At 43.5% G+C, this 23,818-nt stretch overlaps 1 protein-coding gene across 1 annotated transcript in view; it reads left to right on the forward strand.

Moving 5' to 3' along the window:
- The first annotated feature begins 8,250 nt into the window (after positions 1 to 8,250).
- The window catches only part of LOC121569632 (G protein-activated inward rectifier potassium channel 1), a 31,670-nt gene continuing 16,102 nt past the window's right edge, over positions 8,251 to 23,818 (forward strand). Inside the window, exon 1 of the mRNA XM_041880755.2 lies at positions 8,251 to 9,239. Coding sequence (XP_041736689.1) covers positions 8,571 to 9,239 — 669 coding nt within the window. The 5' untranslated portion in view covers positions 8,251 to 8,570. The remainder of the gene's footprint in view (positions 9,240 to 23,818) is intronic.

The raw sequence follows: 23,818 nt of genomic DNA on the forward strand, positions 1-23,818 counted from the left end.
CATGGCCTTTCAGGCTATGACTTCTCTCTCGCTCACCCTCTTTGATCATGCCTAGAATATGCCTTGTCATGGTTGTTAATGCTTTGTAACTTAAGCTTCATGCCTTGTATAATGAATCGTTCATTTTACAATTATATTACATCTATTTGCCTTTAGAATTCCATTCTCAGACCTTTCTTGACCTTTCTATTACTGTAACTCATCAATAGTCTCTTGCACATTGCTAAATCATCTTTATGGAGTCAGATATTCCGTTTAATAGACTTTGTTAACATACAAATGACATAGTTTTATCACAGGTCGCTTGTGAGGTGTGTGTGTGTATATATGTATATATATATGTGTGTATATATACACACACATATATATATATATATATATATATATATATGTGTGTGTGTGTATATATATATATATAATGATAAGTATTACCCCACTACAGGTCCAACTGAGACAGCAGGAAAAAAAATGACACCCTATTCCCTTTATAATACATGACTTCTGACCAGAGCCCTAGTGCACTAAATATGGAATAGGTTGCCATTTTGGGACTCAGACATCATTACCTCGTCTGGTATTTAAGGCAACTTGCTGGGTCACGTGACAAACTGCTCATAGATGGTTATCAATTGTCTTTACTCATCTATAATTCAGTGCATTGCATTATTATGTATTTCCACTGTCTCCCTTCCTCTGTTCCTTTGTCTCTCCTCCCCCCAGATCCGCCCAACATGAGAGACGATCCGCACAAAATAGAATTTCTGAATATCACATTACATTCTTTGTCTATTATTGGAAGCCAAGGAGCGAGGGATGATTGACAGGCCAGGCTGAGTGTCTGGCCTTGATGTGCAGAACTAAGTTCCTCATTGAGGAAAACCCCTGCCAGTCAAACAACAGCATAGGAAATCTCAACATGGCTGGAAAGGCATTTTGAAAGGCTTTGATATTTTTGTCTTGATAATTCAGAAATGATGATTGCCATGACGATTAAAAAAAGAAATCCGTTCAAGTATTTCATCATTAACCATCTTAGTTGTGTGTCTACATTACAGTTGTACTGCGGTAGTTCTGCTTCTACACTATAATATTATATTGGGATTAAGAGCAGTGGTCTAGTGGAGGACAACCACATGTAAACGCAGTTTACCCACTTTTTTTTTGCCCAACAGCTTACCCAAACTTTGCGGAAAAATGCATTGAAAGTATAGGAAGCTTTACTTTTCAGAGTTCACCAACCTAATATTTTACCACTAAATCCCTGATAAGAATATGTTACTGGGACGCATATACACCATTTCAAATATCCCAAATGCTTCCACTAATTCCATCTCTGTGTTTGTGCATTTTGTTCTACTTGACTGGGTCTAATTAGATTGTATTGAATCCAGCCTCTCTCCCTCCAGACAGTCTCCTGCTCTCTGGCTGACTACTTCTACAACTCTCTCTCTCTCAATTCAATTTCAATTTAAGGGCTTTATTGGCATGGGAAACGTATATTAACATTGCCAAAGCAAGTGAAGTAGGTAGTAAACAAAAGTGAAATAAACAATACAAATGAACAGTAAACATTCCACTCAGAAGTTCCAAAAGAATAAAGACATTTCAAATGTCATACTATGTATATATACAGTGTTGTAGGGCGGCAGGTAGCTTAGTGGGTAAGAGCGTTGTGCCAGTAACCGAAAGGTCGCTGGTTCTAATCCCCGAGCCGACTAGGTGAAAAATCTGTCGATGTGCCCTTAAGCAAGGCACTTAACCCTAATTGCTCCTGTAAGTCGCTCTGGATAAGAGCGTCTGCTAAATGACTAAAATGTAAAAAATGTAAATGTTGTAACAATGTGCAAATAGTTAAAGTACATAATATGGGTTGTATTTACAATGATGTTTGTTCTTCACTGGTTGCCCTTTTCTTGTGGCAACAGGTCACAAATATTGCTGCTGTGATGGCACACTGTGGGATTGCACCCAGTAGATAAGTGAGTTTATCAAAATTGGGTTTGTTTTCGAATTCTTTGTGGATCTGTGTAATCTGAGGGAAATATGTGTCTCTAATATGGTTATACATTTGGCAGGAGGTTAGGAAATGCATCTCAGTTTCCACCTCATTTTGTGGGCAGTGTGCACATAGCCTGTCTTCTCTTGAGAGCCAGGTCTGCCTACGATGGCCTTTCTCAATAGCAAGGCTATGCTCACTGAGTCTGTACATAGTCAAAGCTTTCCTTAAGTTTGGGTCAGTCACAGTGGTCAGGTATTCTGCCACTGTGTACTCTCTGTTTAGGGCCAAATAGCGTTCTAGTTTGCTCTGTTTTTTTGTTCATTCTTTCCAATGTGTCAAGTAATTCTCTTTGTTTTCTAATTATTTGGTTGGGTCTAATTGTGTTGTTGTACTGGGGCTCTGTGGGGTCTGTTTGTGTTTGTGAACAGAGCCCCAGGACCAGCTTGCTTAGGGGACTCTTCTCCAAGTTCATCTCTCTGTAGGTGATGGCTTTGTTATGGAAGGTTTGGGAATCGCTTCCTTTTAAGTGGTTATCGAATTTAACGGCTCTTTTCTGGATTTTGATCATTACTGGGTATCGGCCTAATTCTGCTCTGCATGCATTATTTGGTGTTTTACGTTGTACAAGGAGGATACTGCATGCAGAGTCTCCATTTGGTGTTTGTCCCATTTTGTGAATTCTTGGTTGGTGATGGACCTCAGACCTCACAACCATAAAGGGCAATGGGTTCTATAACTGATTCAAGTATTTTTAGCCAGATCCTAATTGGTATGTTGAATTGTATGTTCCTTTTGATGGCATAGAAGGCCCTTCTTGCCTTGTCTCTCAGATCGTTCACAGCTTTGTGGAAGTTACCTGTGGCGCTGATGTTTAGGCCGAGGTATGTATAGTTTTTTGTGTGCTCTAGGGCAACGGTGTCTAGATGGAATTAGTATTTGTGGTCCTGGCAACTGGACCTTTTTTGGAACACCATTATTTTTTGTCTTACTGAGATTTACTGTCAGGGCCCAGATCTGTGCAGAAGACCTAGGTGCTGCTGTAGGCCCTCCTAGATTGGTGACAGAAGCACCAGATCATCAGCAAACAGTAGACATTTGACTTCAGATTCTAGTAGGGTGAGGCCGGGTGCTGCAGACTGTTTTGTTGCCCTCGCCAATTCGTTGATATATATGTTGAAGAGGGTGGGGCTTAAACTGCATCCCTGTCTCACCCCACGGCCCTGTGGAAAGAAATGTGTGTGTCTTTTGCCAATTTTAACTGCACACTTGTTGTTTGTGTACATGGATTTCATAATGCCGTATGTTTTCCCCCCAACACCACTTTCCATCAATTTGTATAGCAGACCCTCATGCCAAATTGAGTCAAAAGCTTTTTTGAAATTAACAAAGCATGAGAAGAATTTGCCTTTGTTTTGGTTTGTTTGTTTGTCAATTAGGGTGTGCAGGGTGAATACATGGTCTGTCGTACGGTAATTTGGTAAAAAGCCAATTTGACATTTGCTCAGTACATTGTTTTCACTGAGAAAATTAACTAGTCTGCTGTTAATGATAATGCAGAGGATTTCCCCAAGGTTCTCTCTCTCTCTCTATGTCTGCACATTGACCCTGGCCTCTCTGGCTCATGGTGGGCTTGTGTTTGGGCTTTATGTCCTGGTAGTTCTCAGTAAAAAGGAGCAGTGGTTAAGATTAGCTATAGTAAAAATCTCTGTTGGCAAGGTGCCCCTGTAGGTCTACTCTAAGCCCTTAGATTGCAATATCTACTAAGCTAGGATATGGAATTGTTTTAAGATGGAATTTGATTTTGAATTTTAGGACCCCTGTAGGTATAAACAAATATATATATATATACAGTGGGGAAAACAAGTATTTGATACACTGCCGATTTTGCAGGTTTTCCTACTTACAAAGCATGTAGAGGTCTGTAATTTTTTATCATAGGTACACTTCAACTGTGAGAGACGGAATCTAAAACAAAAATCCAGAAAATCACATTGTATGATTTTTAAGTAATTAATTTGCATTGCATAAGTATTTGATCACCTACCAACCAGTAAGAATTCTGGCTCTCACAGACCTGTTAGTTTTTCTTTAAGAAGCCCTCCTGTTCTCCACTCATTACCTGTATCAACTGCACCTGTTTGAACTCGTTACCTGTATAAAAGACACCTGTCCACACACTCAATCAAACAGACTCCAACCTCTCCACAACGGCCAAGACCAGAGAGCTGTGTAAGGACATCAGGGATAAAATTGTAGACGTGCACAAGGCTGGGATGGGCTACAGGACAATAGGCAAGCAGCTTGGTGAGAAGGCAACAACTGTTGGCGCAATTATTAGAAAATGGAAGAAGTTCAAGATGACGGTCAATCACCCTCGGTCTGGGGCTCCATGCAAGATCTCACCTCGTGAGGCATCAATGATCATGAGGAAGGTGAGGGATCAGCCCAGAACTACAGGGCAGGACCTGGTCAATGACCTGAAGAGAGCTGGGACCACAGTCTTAAAGAAAACCATTAGTAACACACTACGCCGTCATGGATTAAAATCCTGCAGCGCACGCAAGGTCCCCCTGCTCAAGCCAGCGCATGTCCAGGCCCGTCTGAAGTTTGCCAATGACCATTTGGATGATCCAAAGGAGGAATGGGATAAGGTCATGTGGTCTGTTGAGACAAAAATATAGCTTTTTGGTCTAAACTCCACTCGCCGTGTTTGGAGGAAGAAGAAGGATGAGTACAACCCCAAGAACACCATCCCAACCGTGAAGCATGGAGGTGGAAACATCATTCTTTGGGGATGCTTTTCTGCAAAGGGGACAGGACAACTGCACCGTATTGAGGGGAGGATGGATGGGGCCATGTATCGCGAGATCTTGGCCAACAACCTCCTTCCCTCAGTAAGAGCATTGAAGATGGGTCGTGGCTGGGTCTTCCAGCATGACAATGACCCGAAACACACAGCCAGGGCAACTAAGGAGTGGCTCCGTAAGAAGCATCTGAAGGTCCTGGAGTGGCCTAGCCAGTCTCCAGACCTGAACCCAATAGAAAATCTTTGGAGGGAGCTGAAGGTCCGTATTGCCCAGCGACAGCCCTGAAACCTGAAGGATCTGGAGAAGGTCTGTATGGAGGAGTGGGCCAAAATCCCTGCTGCAGTGTGTGCAAACCTGGTCAAGACCTACATGAAACGTATGATCTCTGTAATTGCAAACAAAGGTTTCTGTACCAAATATTAAGTTATGCTTTTCTGATGTATCAAATACTTATGTCATGCAATAAAATGCAAATTAATTACTTAAAAATAATACAATGTGATTTTCTGGATTTTTGTTTTAGATTCCGTCTCTCACAGTTGAAGTGTACCTATGATAATAATTACAGACCTCGACATGCTTTGTAAGTAGGAAAACCTGCAAAATCGGCAGTGTATCAAATACTTGTTCTCCCCACTGTATATATAAATGATTTGATGAAACATTGAATTTGGCCTTCACTGCTGTAGCCCATAGAAACACATTGAATAACACATTCATAAAAGGCAAAACAGAATGTCAAAAAATTAATCATTAGGAACAAGGTTTGGAAATGTCTTTCCTATATCTGAGAGATATTAGAAAAAAATAAAATGTTTGGTCACGTTATTTTTGGCACATTTGACCCCCTATGCACTTTTTGTAATTTCTACAGCCCAGTACTGGGTTACCTTCAGATGACTCCCCTGAAGCTTGTGTGTGTAGTAGAGCAAAACAACTGACACCTTTCTGTTCGTGAGAGCCTCCTTTCGTTATTGGTGACATATTATTTTGTAGCACCAACGGTTTGGTCTGGACTGTCGGTTTTGTGAGAAGACCTCTTCGAAATATTACTTTGTAGCTCACACGGTTTGGGTTTTACAGCCGATTTCGTGATGATTTTCTTGTCCGGATCCTTTCATGTGTAAAAAAAGGGTGCTTTCACAAGCCCCATGTTATGGAATAGGCCCAAACTTTACATCGGCTGACAGCGGAAAGAGGGGATTGCGCTGTAGCCACTACAAGACGGTCAATCTCTAGCATAAACACACCGGTAGCTATACAATATTCAAAATGACGTCACTCTAAAGGCTGGTTCAGTTCATTTCAATATTCATGGCCACACACACACACACACACACACACACACAATACTTCCCATTATATTCATCTGCTAGATCATTTCTGATGGATGCTTTTAATACAGTTTTCAACAGGCCTATCAATGAAAACGATACATCTGCAAAGAATCCATATAACTTCTTTATTTGATACCTCCCTCACTATGATTTAGAGCCGGAGAGAAAATTACACCAGTCAGTCTTGTGATATTATGTTCCAGAGGAAAGTAATAAACATTTAATCTAATAAGGTCCAACTCGTTCATTTTAAACTGGTATTTCCTGCCAGTTGCTGATACAGTATCTTTGACAATGACTCAATACTCTTATTTCAACATAGGTGGTAAAAACAAAGTGTTAGGAAAATATCTGTTGAGTATCTAACCTCTGGGGACCCATCCTCATTTCATTTGAACACAGCAGCACACCCATGCATTGTCTATCTGTTTGTTAGATTACTGGTGCAGCTAGCTATACCTAAGTGACTGATCACAGTGAAACAGCTGGTTATCTCCTTGTGGGCCACTTATGTTGCATATAAGTTTTGCTTCCTCATTTTATAGGTGTGCTTAATCTAGTCCAGGGTTATTCAACTCTTACCCTACAAGGTCCAGATCCTGCTGGTTTTCTGTTCTACCTGATAATGAATTACACCCACCTGGTGTCCCATATCTAAATCAGTCCCCCCTTTTGCCCTCAGAACAGCCTCAATTTGTCGAGGCATGGACTTTACAGGCTGTCGACAGCGTTCCACAGGGATGCTGTCCCATGTTGACTCCAATTCTTCCCACAGTTGTGTCAAATTGGCTGGATGTCCTTTGGGTGGTGGACCATTTTTGATACACACGGGAAATGGTTGAGTGTGAAAAACCCAGCAGAGTTCACACAAACCGGTGCGCCTGGCACCTATTATCATACCCCATTCAAAGGAACTTACATGTCTCAATTGTCTCAAGGCTTAAAAATCCTCCTTTAACCTGTCTCCTCCCCTTCATCTACACTGATTGAAGTGGATTTAAGTGATCATAGCTTTCACCTGGATTCACCCAGTCAGTCTATGTCATGGATGTTTTGTACACTCAGTGTAGATCAAATGACCTGGACATCACTGATCATGTGAAATGGACAGACAGACAGAATTGGACTAACAGGGATTAACATTATAGCATATTTACATTTACATCATTTAGCAGACGCTCTTATCCAGAGCGACTTACAAATTGGTGCATTCAACTTATAGCCAGTGGGACAACCACCTTTTATTATAATGTTTTTATTTTTTATTTTATGGTGGGTAGGGGAAGAAGGATTACTTTATACTATTCCAGGTATTCCTTAAAGAGGTAGGGTTTCAAGTGTCTCCGGAAGGTGACATATCTATGTAGGGGATTGAGCCAACTTCTACAGCTACAATACACTCCTTTGTGCTGGGCTGATTTGCACCGAGTGCCAAGGTCGAACCTACCCACCGTTTTGAAGACGTCCTCTGGGACATGTCTGAAAAGGGCCTGGAGTATGTTTGAAACAATAACAACCTCTCCAGAGGAAACTAGAGGAGAGCTACTACATTAGCAAGGGGGTTGAATTTGGAGCTGTGGCAATATAATGTACGGGAAAGTTGCTGCAAAGCAAAATTGGAGTAAATTAATAAACACTGTTTTTATTTGACTGTTTTTATAGAGGGCCTCAAAGAAAAGTATAGGCTCACTAAATCACTGACCCCTGCGCTACGCTCATACGATTGTACGTGCGTTTTCTGTCCGCTAGGTGGCAGTGTCTGACTTGAGAGGGGTAGCGGAGAGGGCTGCATGGGGACCAACCATCCCGAGTTTCATTAGGCTACGGTAGCCTAATCAAGTGGTTGTTTTTTGTAATTATCCTATCCGCAGGTCTACTCGTAGACAGGCCTACCTCTCCTCAAGGAATACTGTTTTTGAATGACATATTTGTTATTTATTTTAATTGTTTAAAAAATCTGATGATACATTACATTGAATAACCCCTCTCCTCTCTCTCTCTCTCTCTCTCTCTCTCTCACACACACACACACACACACACACACACACACACACACACACACACACACACAGTCTCTCACTAGCTCTCAGTATGGGCATGTCTTTTCAGGAGACTGTATAGTCTACTTGGAGCGCACTCTCACTTGAATCTAAAGCAGATGGACAGCGAGCGAACGACCATCACCTCCTTATTGCACACCAATCCATCATATATTTTTTGTGGAAAATGTTCAACTAAAGCCGGTGAGAGTAGGTTAAAAGCTTTTGTAAAGTGTGCACTGTTTTGGAGAGGATACCCAGATCCTTGCGCAGCGCGTTATTGGCCATGGAGTCCTTTACGCACTGCAGATAACAAGTATTTGTGAAATTAAGAAAACAAAGTAATGGATCAAATCTGCAAGTGATTTTTACACGCTCTGGTAAAGTTATGGCCGCGCTACGGAGGAAATTTGGGGAGGACTATCAGGTTGTGAATACAAACCGTGACACCACCGCTTTTTCAGCACCTGTCAAAAAGAAACGCCAGCGGTTCGTGGAGAAGAACGGCCGTTGCAACGTGCAGCACGGGAACCTCGGCGGGGAGACCAGCCGATATATCTCCGACCTCTTCACCACCTTGGTGGACCTCAAGTGGCGATGGAACTTGCTTATCTTTGTTCTGACCTATACAGTAGCGTGGCTGGTCATGGCTTCTATGTGGTGGATCATCGCCTACATCAGAGGGGATATAAACCATGGCCACGACTCGTCCTATACCCCCTGCGTTGCCAACGTTTACAACTTCCCCTCCGCTTTCCTATTCTTCATAGAGACCGAGGCCACCATCGGCTACGGCTACCGCTACATCACGGAGAAATGTCCGGAGGGCATCATTCTCTTCTTGTTCCAGTCGCTGCTGGGGTCCATCGTGGACGCCTTTCTGATCGGCTGCATGTTCATTAAAATGTCCCAGCCCAAGAAGCGCGCAGAGACGCTTATGTTTAGCCAGGACTCAGTGATCTCGCAGCGCGACGGAAAACTGTGCCTCATGTTCCGTGTGGGCAACCTGCGAAACAGCCATATGGTGTCCGCGCAGATCAGGTGCAAACTCATAAAGGTAAGGTAAACAAGCACCAGCTGTGCTCTGCGACACCGGGGTATTTAGGCAACTGATCATAACATGACCCACAGTGATAATTATCTACTAAAAGCCTTTAGAAGTAAGGGGGAATTAAACTCTCGAGCATAAAATGCCAAGATGTTGTGTGCTAATGTCATATTTTATGTGCGTAACTAATTATCATGTATTATATTCACATTCGTTATTTCACATAGCCTATACAGTATGTACTTCTCCATCGCCCCGTCTGCATTTTGGCTCCTAAAATGCTGTGGAAAACAATCAAATCAACCTGAAAGTGGCAAACAGACAGCACAAGAAAATGTAATAAAGGTAATCAAATTGAATACAATAAACCTATAGGAGTCTATCTGCACAATGATAGCAGTTGCATATCAGAGATATTAATTCATCTTCTTTTTCTAAGCTTAATTATAAGCAGGTCTTAGTCCACAGTGTGTGCCTTGTTAAACAAAAAAGTCTTAAAATTGTATTACCATAATCCTTAGTAGTGAGTTTGTATTTTGGCAGAGATAGAGGGAAGCTGGGAGGAGCAGAGAGGGGTTGAGAGAGAGAAAGACAGAAGGGCTGAGAGAGAGATACCTAGTCAGTTGTACAACTGAATGCATTCAACTGAAATGTGTCTTCCACATTTAATCCAACCCCTCTGAATCAGAGAGGTGCGGGGGGCTGCCTTAATCAACATCCACATCATTGGTGCCCAGGTAACAGTGGGTTAACTGCCTTGCGCAGGGGCAGAACAACAGATTTTTACCTTGTCAGCTTGGGGATTCGATCCAGAAACCTTTCAGTTACTGGCCCAAAGCTCCTACCCGCCAGGCTACCAGCCACAGTCACCCTTCAGCCAGTGACATTTAGAATAGCAGGTGGTTTAACTGCGGGACATGGTAATGTATCAGTGAGCTGCTCTGACAGAGAGCTGGGCTCTCAGTTTGAGGTTTGACAGTTAAAACTCCAGCCATGAAACACACATAATCAAATCATCATCAGCCATGGAGCAGTAGACATGCTGCTCACCCCGATCAAGCATGATGTCAAGTCAGAAGTGGCCCTGGACTTAAGACCTTGCAGTAAAGGAATACATCATATTTATAGTGCATGTGAAAACATCTCTCATCTTCACTCTCATGTTGTAAGGTCTGGTTTACATCACAATGTGATGTTTGAATAGGACTTTGTAGAGACACTCCAATATGAAACCAAAGAGAGGCAAAAACATTGGTTTCTGGGAACACACACACACAAAACACAGTGAGGCACTTTGAGCTTGTTTATGTATGTGTTCCCCCACTGCGAACACATCAGCACAGCACATTGAGCAGAGCATGGGTCAAATTAATAGCACAAACATCCAGTGTGGCTGGGAGAGAGAGAGAGGCAGGGAGAACCACCACTCTACAGTCACAGCCAGGCAGTCCCCAAAGCGAACAGCCTCCTAGGCACACAGTCAGATCAGCCACAATAGATAGCCCCAAGCAGGGTGTTTCTCTGGGATAAACCCCATCCTCTCTCTCAGCCTCCCAGGCAGACCATTTACAGCAGCTGGAGGGGTGCACCACACCTTTGACAGGGTGCACATTGCTCCAAATGGCTGGTCATTTACTGGAGGGCTAGTCTGTTGATTGATTTAGCCTGTGCAATAATTGAATAGGGCTCAAGCACAGACCCAGGCGTCTTCACAGTATAAAGCTCCCCTACAGTGGGTGTATTTTCAGAGGAAAAAGGACGGGAGAGAAAGGAAGTATCCACTGGGCACAGACGTCCATTCAACGTCTGTGCCCAGTGGAATGACGTGGAAACAACTTTGATTCAACCAGTGTGTGCCCAGTGTGTGCCCAGTGGGTAGGCTATGAGAGGAACACACAGAGATTGCGTCATGAAATACGTGAAGCGCAGGCAGGCACTTTGAGCACAAGTAGTCTCTGACTACAAAGGAAAAATGAAAGAATAAACACCATCCCCATCCTCCTCTCCTGCTCTCTCTTTCTGTCTTTGAGGTACAATCCATGCAGCCCACACTGTGCTGTGGGCTCTTTAGTATTGTTGCTCTGTTCTCAGGATTCACAGCACAGCCCTTTCACTTCAAAGACCCTTTAGCCAGCACAAAAATATTTCAAGTGTTTGTCATAAATGTACAAATAAGCCTCCTAGTTTTGGGAAAACATATCTGATAACAAATTACTCAGAAATGAATAATATTGAAACAGTTGTAAAAGTTAACATGTATTATAGTCACGAAAAATGCTAAATGTATTCACAGGAATCATGCTATTTTGTAAGTAAATTAATTTGTCTATTTTGTCAGTGCAGTACTAGTAGAGAGATGATGGTGGCGCTGTTGAATCGTGCCCCTCTTCCACCTGTTCCCCCAATCCCCACTGCTACTCACAAATCTGTACAGGTTTTTAAATAGTCCTCTCCACCTTCCAATTAGGTATTGACTTGCCATATGTTCATAAATATAGACCGTAACATGACCTGGCATATTGAATAAGGTGCTAGAACCACATAACACCAATCAGACAAATGGAGCACATATCGGTTGGAGAAAAGCAAAGTCCTGATGAACTCCTGTATTCATTCTTCAGTTAAGTCCTATCATTCATACATACATACATACATACATACATACATACATACATACATACATACATACATACTGTATGACTGTGCAGAATGTGTGTACACAGGTGTGTGTGTGTGTGTGTGTGTGTGTGTGTGTGTGTGTGTGGCAGTGACAGCTGCTTATTCAGAGGCTCATAAAAGACAGAGGAGTGGATGGGCAGGCAGCATTGGCATGACTCATGTTTTGGGTTTATAGCATGTTGTAGTTGAGGCATCTGCTCCTTGTGCCCACGTCTGTCAGTCACAGTCCACATCTCATTCCAGCCAGGACCGCTCACTTCAATCAAACCCACCAATCACACAGCCAACCACAGAATATAATAATAATATAATATGCCATTTAGCAGACGCTTTTATCCAATGCGACTTACAGTCATGCGTGCATACATATATTTTTTTGTGTATGGGTGGTCCCGGGGATCGAACCCACTAACTTGGCATTACAAGCGCCATGCTCTACCAGCTGAGCTACAGAGGACCACAGACCCCACATCCAAAAAGCAGCGGGGCCAATTCTGCAGGCAGTAACCGTGAAAATAGGCCTATGCAAATATTTATTTTATAAGACTTTTGCTGGATGATTTGACTGGCACTGTGAGCTGGCTGAGCCAAGCGACAGTCCAGTCCTTATCGAATGCGGGCCTGATTGCTGGTAGCTAGGCTGCTTGTTTGTTGTTTGGGGGCAAGTGTTGTGTTGGCTAGCGTGGTGTAGCCTCGCGTAATGCAGCGCTGCTGAAGTGGCTGATCACTAGAGGGGAGCAGGCAGCAGAAGGGCCCAGCTCCATCTCACAGGGCACAGAAACGGACCAATCAGAACTGTCACAGCCGACAGCCGTCCAAACCCAGAGCTGGTGCTGGCAGGGCCAGGCAGACTCAGTAAGCCTCTGCGTGCATCCTGCTGGAACGCTCCTCGCTCTCACACCAAAATATGAGAGAGGCACAGCTGAATGGAGAAGGAGAAGACAAAAGGCTATAATAGAAAATACAGACAGAGAGAGAGAGAGAGAGAGAGAGAGAGAGAGAGAGAGAGAGAGAGAGAGAGAATGGGTGACAGGTATACATATGTAGGATCTTAATTTGTAGTGTATTTGAGGTTTAAAAAGGCATTTGTAATTTCCACAGACATTTCAGACTTGATTTTCCCTTACAGAGAAATTATCAACCCCTACAAAAATGTCCATTAATAATAATCCACATAATAATCCACATTTCTTGTTGCTGCAGGATAATTTTCCTGTTGTAGCAAACTGGCTCAAGGTGGGAGATGTGGTGTAGACTAGCCAGGCAGGCAGCTGCTATAACTGGGATTGATTTCCATTCCTCCTTTCTAATAAGAGAAGAGATACAATTCTAAATGTGGGCTGTGGACAGCTGTGAAAGCTACATAGGGCTTAAGGTTGGCCTTGCAGACATTGATCCTCAGAGCCTGAGACGTCTGATGTGTTGATGCTCTCTACTTGTGAGCTTCTTCAGGGTTGCTGGGGCTCTGAAAAGTATATATTTATGTGGGTACACACGCACACACACACACACACACACACACACACACACACACACACACACACACACACACACACACACACACACACACACACACACACACACACACACACACACACACACACACACACACACACACACACACACACACACACACATACAGATGCACACAGACACAGACACAGACACAGACACAGACACAGACACAGACACAGACACAGACCACTGCATCATCCGATCCAAGGCAGTGGAAGGGTTGTTATCTGAGGCAATAAAGGAAGCTATGCGTGAGGTGTGTGGCGGAGTGTGTGTTATTTCTTATATCACTGCCAGAGATCCCGTGACCCGTGAGTGATATAGAAGTGGAATGTGGAAAGCGGAACGGTGTGTCGGTGGAGATACCCTGGAGACAAAAATAAAGCAAGAGCATTTGACTGTAAACCATTATGTTACTCAACAAATGTAGGTTTTATAGTACAGTGTGCTCACAGAGCCACATTAGACTCTTCTTCCTGGTGCTCCAATGTGAATCCCTCTCAGGTTTTTAGGGAACTAGTGGGTGGGTCCTGGCAGCATTGTTACATTAAGCCCTATTTTGGCCATGGCAGTTGTGACCGGAGTCCTTTTCAACCGCTCCTGTCACAGTCCATGAGCATCACACTGCACATTAAAACACGGTTCAAGACAAGAGACAGAGAGAGCTAGCTAGCCTCCAGTTTAGCATTATAGAACAGCCTATTTGCATTTCAGAGTGGATTATATTATTCCCAAGAAAACAGCGATTTCCATTTTCCCTGCATCTCCTCCTTGTGTGAAGCGCTTCCAACCAGCCTCTTTAATTTCCTCAGCAGCCAGTGAACCAGGGACCACTCCAGTCACCTAATCAACACATGCACCGTTGCCTGCCTGCCGCTCGGCCTGCCCCTGATTGATGAGGGCTTTGGAGAGGCCCAGGCATGGAGTGTGGAGATGACTCGGATAACCAGGCCTCTTTAGGCCCAATCAATTTCATTTAGCGCCTGTCCTCAGCCATGAGTCACTCACTGCAGAGAAAAGACTCAGAAGACATGGCTCCAAATAGGAAAATTCACTGCGTGGACAAAAAAGGACTGAAAGGCTTTTATTTTTATTTTTAATAAATGGGTGGTTGTTTAGAGTAGTTACTGGAAAAACACACACACACACACACGTTTGTTTTACTATCCTTTGGGGGACCAAACAATTTATTCCCCTTCAAAATCCTATTTACCCTAACGCTTACCCTTAACCTAACACTAACCTTAACCCCTTAACCTAATCCTAACTCCTATCCATAATGCTAAACCTAACCTCTAACCCTAACCCTAACCCTAATTGTAACCCTAATTGTAACCCTAAACCTAACCACTACGCCTAAAATTGACTTTTTCCTTGTGGGGACCGGCGAAATGTCCCACTTGTCCGAATTTTCCTTGTTTTACTATCCTTGTGAGGACTTCTGGTCCCCACAAGGATAGTAAAATCAAAAACAGACACACACACATACAAAAAACAGACACACAAAAACCCACACACACACAGACACACACAGGTTAGCGTTCTTCATCATGAATCTTGTTCTGGCCACAACCACAAAGTCATAAAATCTGATTTTAAACCTAACCTTAACCCTAACCTTAACCACATTGCTTACCCTTATTCCTAACCCCAACCTTAAATTAACCCCAACCTTAAATGAATTTTTACAATATAGCCTTTTTGACTTTGCAGCTGGCCTATCTAAGGGGAAATAGCTCAGTTCTGCCTCCAGGACAAGACACAAGACAATAAACGTCAACCTGCCAGACATGCACACATCCCAGCTAGCACATTTGGTTCCTTGGAAGTTGTGGGAACGTACATTTTTGGTTTTCCATTGGTTCTGGGAATAAAGCCATACGTTTCCTGACCGGTAAAACTGAATGTTTTTTTATGTTCTGAGAATGGTAGTGAAAATGTTGCCATTTCTGGGAACGTAAATGTTTGGGTTTCAGGGAGGTTCTGAGAATGTATTACTATGGTTCCCTGATGTTTTATAGCGTTGTGCATTACATAAAGAATCTCAAAGCGCTTAAAAACGCTCTGAGAATGGAAATTCTAGGTTATTTGGAGCTTTTTGAATAACTTCCTTAAAACTTTCACTGAATGTTTCAATAAGACTGCTAGCTTATTTTTGGTTAACTATTTTAAACTCTAAGCACAGATGTAAATTCATTTCCTTAGGCATTAATCATGCAAACACATATTTTTTATTGTGGCACGGCATCAGTGAGATTCAAACCTATAATCTTCTCTTCTCAATCCATGGAATTAGTCCACTGCACCACCAGAATGGAGCTAGCATGGCATGTTTTTTACGCATACAAAGCTGTTCATTTTAGTCTATTCAAACAGACCACATTTCAAAGGAAACAAGCACTCATTAAGATCAGGTGTGGCCAATTAGAAACACATCGGTGTCCCGTATACGGGACGGTTGAGCTAACGTGCGCTAATGTGATTAGCATGACTGTTGTAAGTAATAGCAAACTTTCCAGGACATAGACATGTCTTATATGGGCAGAAAGCTTAAAATCTTATTAATCTAACTGCACTGTCCAATTTACAGTAGCTATTACAGTGAAAAAATACCATGCTATTGTTTGAGGAAAGTGCAGAACAACAAAATGTATCACGGCAACTGGTTTGACACATTCACCTCTGAAGGTAAATAATGTACTTATATTCAGTAATCTTGCTCTGATTTGTCATCCTGAGGGTCCCAGAGATAAAATGTAGCATAGTTTTGTTTGATAAAATCCATTTTTATATGCAATTGTAGGAACTGGGTTCTACAGTTTGAACCCTTGCTGTCTCTGGCTCCACACCCACCCCGCCCGGCCATCTAGATGTGTGAAAGTTAGTGTTTAAGCTAATGATCCATCATGTATGACATTTCTGGGAGTGTGTAAACTTACATTTTGTATTACCATATAATTTTTGTATGTTCTCTATAGTTATGTACTTAAATGTTTTTTTTCTTTTTCTTTCTCTTGCATTTCAAAGATGATGGAACAAAAAAATGAATAGAAAACGCATATTTTTTGGTTTGTATTATCTTTTACCAGATCTAATGTGTTATATTCTCCTACATTAATTTCACATTTTCACAAACTTCAAAGTGTTTCCTTTCAAATGGTATCAAGAATATGCATATCCTTGCTTCAGGTCCTGAGCTACAGATTTTGGTCATTTTAGGTGAAAATTGAAAAAAAGGGTCCGATCCTTAAGAGTTTAACAAGGTAGAGGATAAGAGAGAGTTTTGTTGATGCTGAGAATGGAATGTATATGTTTTTAAATAACATTCTTAGAACGTTCTCTGAATGTTACTAAAGTTTTCTTGTGGTTTTTATGGAAAGTTTTCTTAACGTTCTTGGGACAATTTGAGAACATGACTTTAAATAGAACCACGAGGAAACCTGTAGGAAACATTATACTGAAGTACTGAAATTCCCACAGAAGAACGTTGTTTCTTAACGTTCTCTGAACTATTTGAGAACATTCTCAATGTCAAACCAGTTGAAGAACGTTGCTATAACATTGCCAAAATTGAAATGAAATGTAACCATGTTACTTTTAGGAAACGTTCTATTAAAGTAATGAAAAATCAAGAAAATTATGTTTTTTGGTCAAGTTCCTTAAATGTGCTGAGAATGTTCCAAGCCAAACAACTATCGTGCACCATTCCCAGAACGTTGTGGGAAAGTTGTATGCAAAATAACCATACACTGTAGGACAACCACGCCCTCACCAAGCTCTAAGAAACGTTATGTATCATACCAGCAGTTTGGTGCTGCCTTCTTCTCAAAAGCATCTAGAATTGATAAGTTAAAATTGCCTGTCTGTCTGGTTATGTCAGTGGGAAGGTTAGCATGTTTGTTTGAACAGACAGAGATGTAGAGAGAAAGTCTGTGCACCAACAGCTATCTCTGATTCTTCCGCTTTAAAAAGAGAGTGGAGGAGAGTGCCACAGGCACAGGAAGATTTGCTTGTGAGCGTTTGCGATACAGTCATCCGTCTTTTTAATCTTAACTGACACAGACAGCAAGTAAAAAGCGGTATTTGGGCTAACCCACACACAGAAGAACAAAGGCCAACACATTGATTCCTTCTTGATGAATTAATAAAACAAAAATATTTTGTTGTTTCTCTGTAATACTACAGATGTAGGATCTTAATTTTATTACTCTTTGTTGCTGAGAATGTTCCTGCACAGCAGGAAATGCACATTTGTAGTATGTTTCAGTTTTAAAAAGGCTTCTAAAGTTTGTAATTTCCACTTTGAAATTTCAGACTTGATTTGCCCTAACAAAAAACAAATCAACCCCTACTAAAATGGTCATTAATTATAATCCCCATAATAATTCACATTTCCTGTTGCTCAGGAATATATTCCTGCTGTAGCAAACTGGTTCAAATGAAGATCCTACATCCGTAGCCACCTAGCAATTTTATGAAGTTGGAAATTCATAGACAGTGAATTCAAATTCACTGTGTTTATGAATTCATAGACATTTTCCACTGTGAAATTCATAGATAGAGCTATACATGCACCGGGCTGAAAACACCTGACAGTAGACATGAACAATAGTCCCTCTAAACACAGAGAGATGAGTTTATCATAACACAAACCCCACCGTGCCACTCATTCAGTGTGGTGATATTTCCTGGCATCCCAGAGGATGTTTACTGATGCATCATTCCCTATTTGGCACCTCAGAGGACTAGACCACAGGCCAATGTCATGTGGAGGTCAGTATCAGACCAGGCTTGACATTTTAGTAGACAGTCTTATCCAGAGCGACTTACAGGAGCGATTAGGGTTAAGTGCCTTGCTAAAGGACACATCAACAGATTTGTAATCTAATCGGCTCTGGGTTTCAAACCAGCGACCTCTTGGTTACTGGTCCAACACCCTTAACCGCTAGGCTACCTTTATGCACAGGTTTGAGAAGCCTCCTGATTGTGCCAGAGACAGGAAATCATTGGAACACATTTAACCTTGAGGGCAATTCGTTTTTCCTGGCCATGTGAACTGACTAGGAACAATTCTGGGTCCTAGAGATGAGCTCTTTGAGAGGGAGATCTGTTTGTAGGAAGGATGTAGATTTGTAGGCTTGAGCCTAATTTATGTGTTCTCTGTCACCCGGAGCTGCATGGTCCCTAAGGACTAGTCAGCCCATCCCCCTCTAAGGGGCCAAAATGTATCTCTCTGTTACAGTATCCAGAAGATAGATTCCAGACATGGATACTATAGTATTATTCTATCTAAAACTTGCTCACTGAGGATAACTCTGATGCCATCTATATGGATGTATGATCTACAGTTGAAGTCAGAAGTTTACATACACTTAGGTTGGAGTCATTAACACTCGTTTTTCAACCACTCCACACATTTCTTTTTAACAAACTATACTTTTGGCAAGTCAGTTAGGACATCTACAGTGGGGAAAAAAAGTATTTAGTCAGCCACCAATTGTGCAAGTTCTCCCACTTAAAAAGATGAGAGAGGCCTGTCATTTTCATCATAGGTACACGTCAACTATGACAGACAAATTGAGGAAAAAAAATCCAGAAAATCACATTGTAGGATTTTTAATGAATTTATTTGCAAATTATGGTGGAAAATAAGTATTTGGTCACCTACAAACAAGCAAGATTTCTGGCTCTCACAGACCTGTAACTTCTTCTTTAAGAGGTTTCTCTGTCCTCCACTCGTTACCTGTATTAATGGCACCTGTTTGAACTTGTTATCAGTATAAAAGACACCTGTCCACAGGACGACTGATCCGTGTAAAGGAAAGAATGAATGGGGCCATGTATCATGTGATTTTGAGTGAAAACCTCCTTCCATCAGCAAGGGCATTGAAGATGAAACGTGGCTGGGTCTTTCAGCATGACAATGATCCCAAACACACCGCCCGGGCAACAAAGGAGTGGCTTCGTAAGAAGCATTTCAAGGTCCTGGAATGGCCTAGCCAGTCTCCAGATCTCAACCCCATAGAAAATCTTTGGAGGGAGTTGAAAGTCTGTGTTGCCCAGCGACAGCCCCAAAACATCACTGCTCTAGAGGAGATCTGCATGGAGGAATGGGCCAAAATACCAGCAACAGTGTGTGAAAACCTTGTGAAGACTTACAGAAAACGTTTGACCTGTGTCATTGCCAACAAAGGGTATATAACAAAGTATTGAGAAACTTTTGTTATTGACCAAATACTTATTTTCCACCATAATTTGCAAATAAATTCATAAAAAATGTGATTTTCTGGATTTTTTTTCCTCATTTTGTCTGTCATAGTTGACGTGTACCTATGATGAAAATTACAGGCCTCTCTCATCTTTTTAAGTGGGAGAACTTGCACAATTGGTGGCTGACTAAATACTTTTTTTCCCCACTGTACTTTGTGCATGACACAAGTAATTTTTCCAACAATTGTTTACAGACCGATTATTTCACTGTATCACAATTCCAGTGGTCAGAAGTTTACATACACTTGACTGATATCATAATATGCCATTTAGCAGACGCTTTTATCCAAAGTGAATTACAGACATGTGTGCATACATTTTTACGTATGGGTGGTCCCGGGGATCGAACCCACTACCCTGGCATTACAAGCGCCACGCTCTACCAATTGAGCTACAGAGGACCACATGGCTTTGGAAGCTTCTAATAGGCTAATTGACATCATTTGAGTCAATTGGAGGTGTACCTGTGGATGTATTTCAAGGCCTACCTTCAAGTGTCTCTTGTTTGACATCATGGGAAAATCTAAATAAATCAGCCAAGACCTCAGAAAAATTATTGTAGACCTCCACAAGTCTGGTTCATCCTTGGGAGCAATTTCCAAACACCTGAAGGTACCATGTTCATCTGTACAAACAACAGTACGCAAGTATAAACACCATGGGACTACGCAGCCGTCACACCGCTCAGGAATGAGACGCATTCTGTCTCCTAGAGATGAACGTACTTTGGTGCAAAAATTGCAAATCAATCCCAGAACAACAGCAAAGGACCTTGTGAAGATGCTGGAGGAAACAGGTACAAAAGTATCTATATCCACAGTAAAACGAGTCTTATATTTACATTTACATTTACGTCATTTAGCAGACGCTCTTATCCAGAGCGACTTACAAATTGGCGCATTCACCTTATAGCCAGGGGGATAACCACTTTCCAATATGTTTTTTTTTATTTTTTTTTTTTTTTTGGGGGGGGTGGGGTAAGGGGGGTAGAAGGATTACTTTATCCTATCCCAGGTATTCCTTAAAGAGGTGGGGTTTCAAGTGTCTCCGGAAGGTGGTGAGTGACTCCGCTGTCCTGGCGTCGTGAGGGAGCTTGTTCCACCATTGGGGTGCCAGAGCAGCGAACAGTTTTGACTGGGCTGAGCGGGAACTGTGCTTCTGCAGAGGTAGGGGGCCAGCAGGCCAGAGGTGGATGAACGCAATGCCCTCGTTTGGGTGTAGGGACTGATCAGAGCCTGAAGGTACGGAGGTGCCGTTCCCCTCACAGCTCCGTAGGCAAGCACCATGGTCTTGTAGCAGATGCGAGCTTCAACTGGAAGCCAGTGGAGTGTGCGGAGGAGCGGGGTGACGTGAGAGAACTTGGGAAGGTTGAACACCAGACGGGCTGCGGCATTCTGGATGAGTTGTAGGGGTTTAATGGCACAGGCAGGGAGCCCAGCCAACAGCCAGTTGCAGTAATCCAGACGGGAGATGACAAGTGCCTGGATTAGGACCTGTGCCGCTTCCTGTGTAAGGCAGGGTCGTACTCTCCGAATGATGTAGAGCATGAACCTACAGGATCGGGTCACCGCCTTGATGTTAGCGGAGAACGACAGGGTGTTGTCCAGGGTCACGCCAAGGCTCTTTGCACTCTGGGAGGAGGACACAACGGAGTTGTCAACCGTGATGGCGAGATCATGGAACGGGCAGTCCTTCCCCGGGAGGAAGAGCAGCTCCGTCTTGCCGAGGTTCAGCTTGAGGTTTTGATCCGTCATCCACACTGATATGTCTGCCAGACATGCAGAGATGCGATTCGCCACCTGGTTATCAGAAGGGGGAAAGGAGAAGATTAGTTGTGTGTCGTCTGCGTAGCAATGATAGGAGAGGCCATGTGAGGATATGACAGAGCCAAGTGACTTGGTGTATAGCGAGAATAGGAGAGGGCCTAGAACCGAGCCCTGGGGGACACCAGTGGTGAGAGCACGTGGTGCGGAGACAGATTCTCGCCACGCCACTTGGTAGGAGCGACCGGTCAGGTAGGACGCAATCCAAGAGTGAGCCGCGCCGGAGATGCCCAACTCGGAGAGGGTGGAGAGGAGGATCTGGTGGTTCACAGTATCAAAGGCAGCAGACAGGTCTAGAAGGACAAGAGCAGAGGAGAGAGAGTTAGCTTTAGCAGTGCGGAGAGCCTCCGTGACACAGAGAAGAGCAGTCTCAGTTGAATGACCAGTCTTGAAACCTGACTGGTTTGGATCAAGAAGGTCATTCTGAGAGAGATAGCAAGAGAGTTGGCTAAAGACGGCAAGGTCAAGAGTTTTGGAGAGAAAAGAAAGAAGGGATACTGGTCTGTAGTTGTTGACATCAGAGGGATCGAGTGTTGGTTTTTTGAGAAGGGGTGCAACTCTCGCTGTCTTGAAGACGGAAGGGACATAGCCAGCGGTCAAGGATGAGTTGATTAGCGAGGTGAGGTAAGGGAGAAGGTCACCGGAGATGGTCTGGAGAAGAGAGGAGGGGATAGGGTCAAGCGGGCAGGTTGTTGGGCGGCCGGCCGTCACAAGTCGCAAGATTTTATCTGGAGAGAGAGGGGAGAAAGAAGTCAAAGCATAGGGTAGGGCAGTGTGAGCAGGACCAGCAGTATCATTTGACTTAACAAACGAAGTTCGGATGTCGTCAACCTTCTTTTCAAAATGGTTGACGAAGTCATCCACAGAGAGCAGAAACAGATGAAGAAAATGTAGAGAGGAGGGAGTGAAAAGATGCCAGGTCCGCAGGGAGTCTAGTTTTCCTCAATTTCCGCTCGGCTGCCCGGAGCCCTGTTCTGTGAGCTCGCAATGAGTCATCAAGCAACGGAACAGGAGGGGAGGACCGAGCCGGCCGGGAGGATAGGGGACATAGAGAGTCAAAGGATGCAGAAAGGGAGGAGAGGAGGGTTGAGGAGGCAGAATCAGGAGATTGGAGGGAGAAGGATTAAGCAGAGGGAAGAGATGATAGGATGGAAGAGGAGAGAGTAGCGGGAGAGAGAGAGCGAAGGTTGCGACGGCGCATTACCATCTGAGTAGGGGCAGAGTGAGTAGTGTTGGAGGAGAGCGAGAGAGAAAAGGATACAAGGTAGTGGTCGGAGACATGGAGGGGAGTTGCAGTGAGATTAGTAGAAGAACAGCATCTAGTAAAGATGAGGTCAAGCGTATTGCCTTCCTTGTGAGTAGGGGGGGACGGTGAGAGGGTGAGGTCAAAAGAGGAGAGGAGTGGAAAGAAGGAGGCAGAGAGAAATGAGTCAAAGGTAGACGTAGGGAGGTTGAAGTCACCCAGAACTGTGAGGGGTGAGCCATCCTCAGGAAAGGAACATATCAAGGCGTCAAGCTCATTGATGAACTCTCCAAGGGAACCTGGAGGGCGATAAATTACAAGGATGTTAAGCTTGAATGGGCTAGTGACTGTGACAGCATGGAATTCAAATGAGGAGATAGACAGATGGGTCAGGGGAAAAAGAGAGAATGTCCACTTGGGAGAGATGAGGATTCCTGTGCCACCACCCCGCTGACCAGATGCTCTCGGGGTATGCGAGAACACATGGCCTCTCCTATCATTGCTACGCAGACGACACACAACTAATCTTCTCCTTTCACTCTTCTGATAACCAGGTGGCGAATCGCATCTCTGCATGTCTGGCAGACATATCAGTGTGGATGACGGATCAAAACCTCAAGCTGAACCTCGGCAAGACGGAGCTGCTCTTCCTCCCGGGGAAGGACTGCCCGTTCCATGATCTCGCCATCACGGTTGACAACTCCGTTGTGTCCTCCTCCCAGAGTGCAAAGAGCCTTGGCGTGACCCTGGACAACACCCTGTCGTTCTCCGCTAACATCAAGGCGGTGACCCGATCCTGTAGGTTCATGCTCTACATCATTCGGAGAGTACGACCCTGCCTTACACAGGAAGCGGCACAGGTCCTAATCCAGGCACTTGTCATCTCCCGTCTGGATTACTGCAACTCGCTGTTGGCTGGACTCCCTGCCTGTGCCATTAAACCCCTACAACTCATCCAGAATGCCGCAGCCCGTTTGGTGTTCAACCTTCCCAAGTTCTCTCACGTCACCCCGCTCCTCCGCACACTCCACTGGCTTCCAGATGAAGCTCGCATCTGC

This window comes from Coregonus clupeaformis, chromosome 35 (genome assembly GCF_020615455.1).
Source record: "Coregonus clupeaformis isolate EN_2021a chromosome 35, ASM2061545v1, whole genome shotgun sequence".
In the NCBI taxonomy this organism is placed as follows: domain Eukaryota; kingdom Metazoa; phylum Chordata; class Actinopteri; order Salmoniformes; family Salmonidae; genus Coregonus; species Coregonus clupeaformis.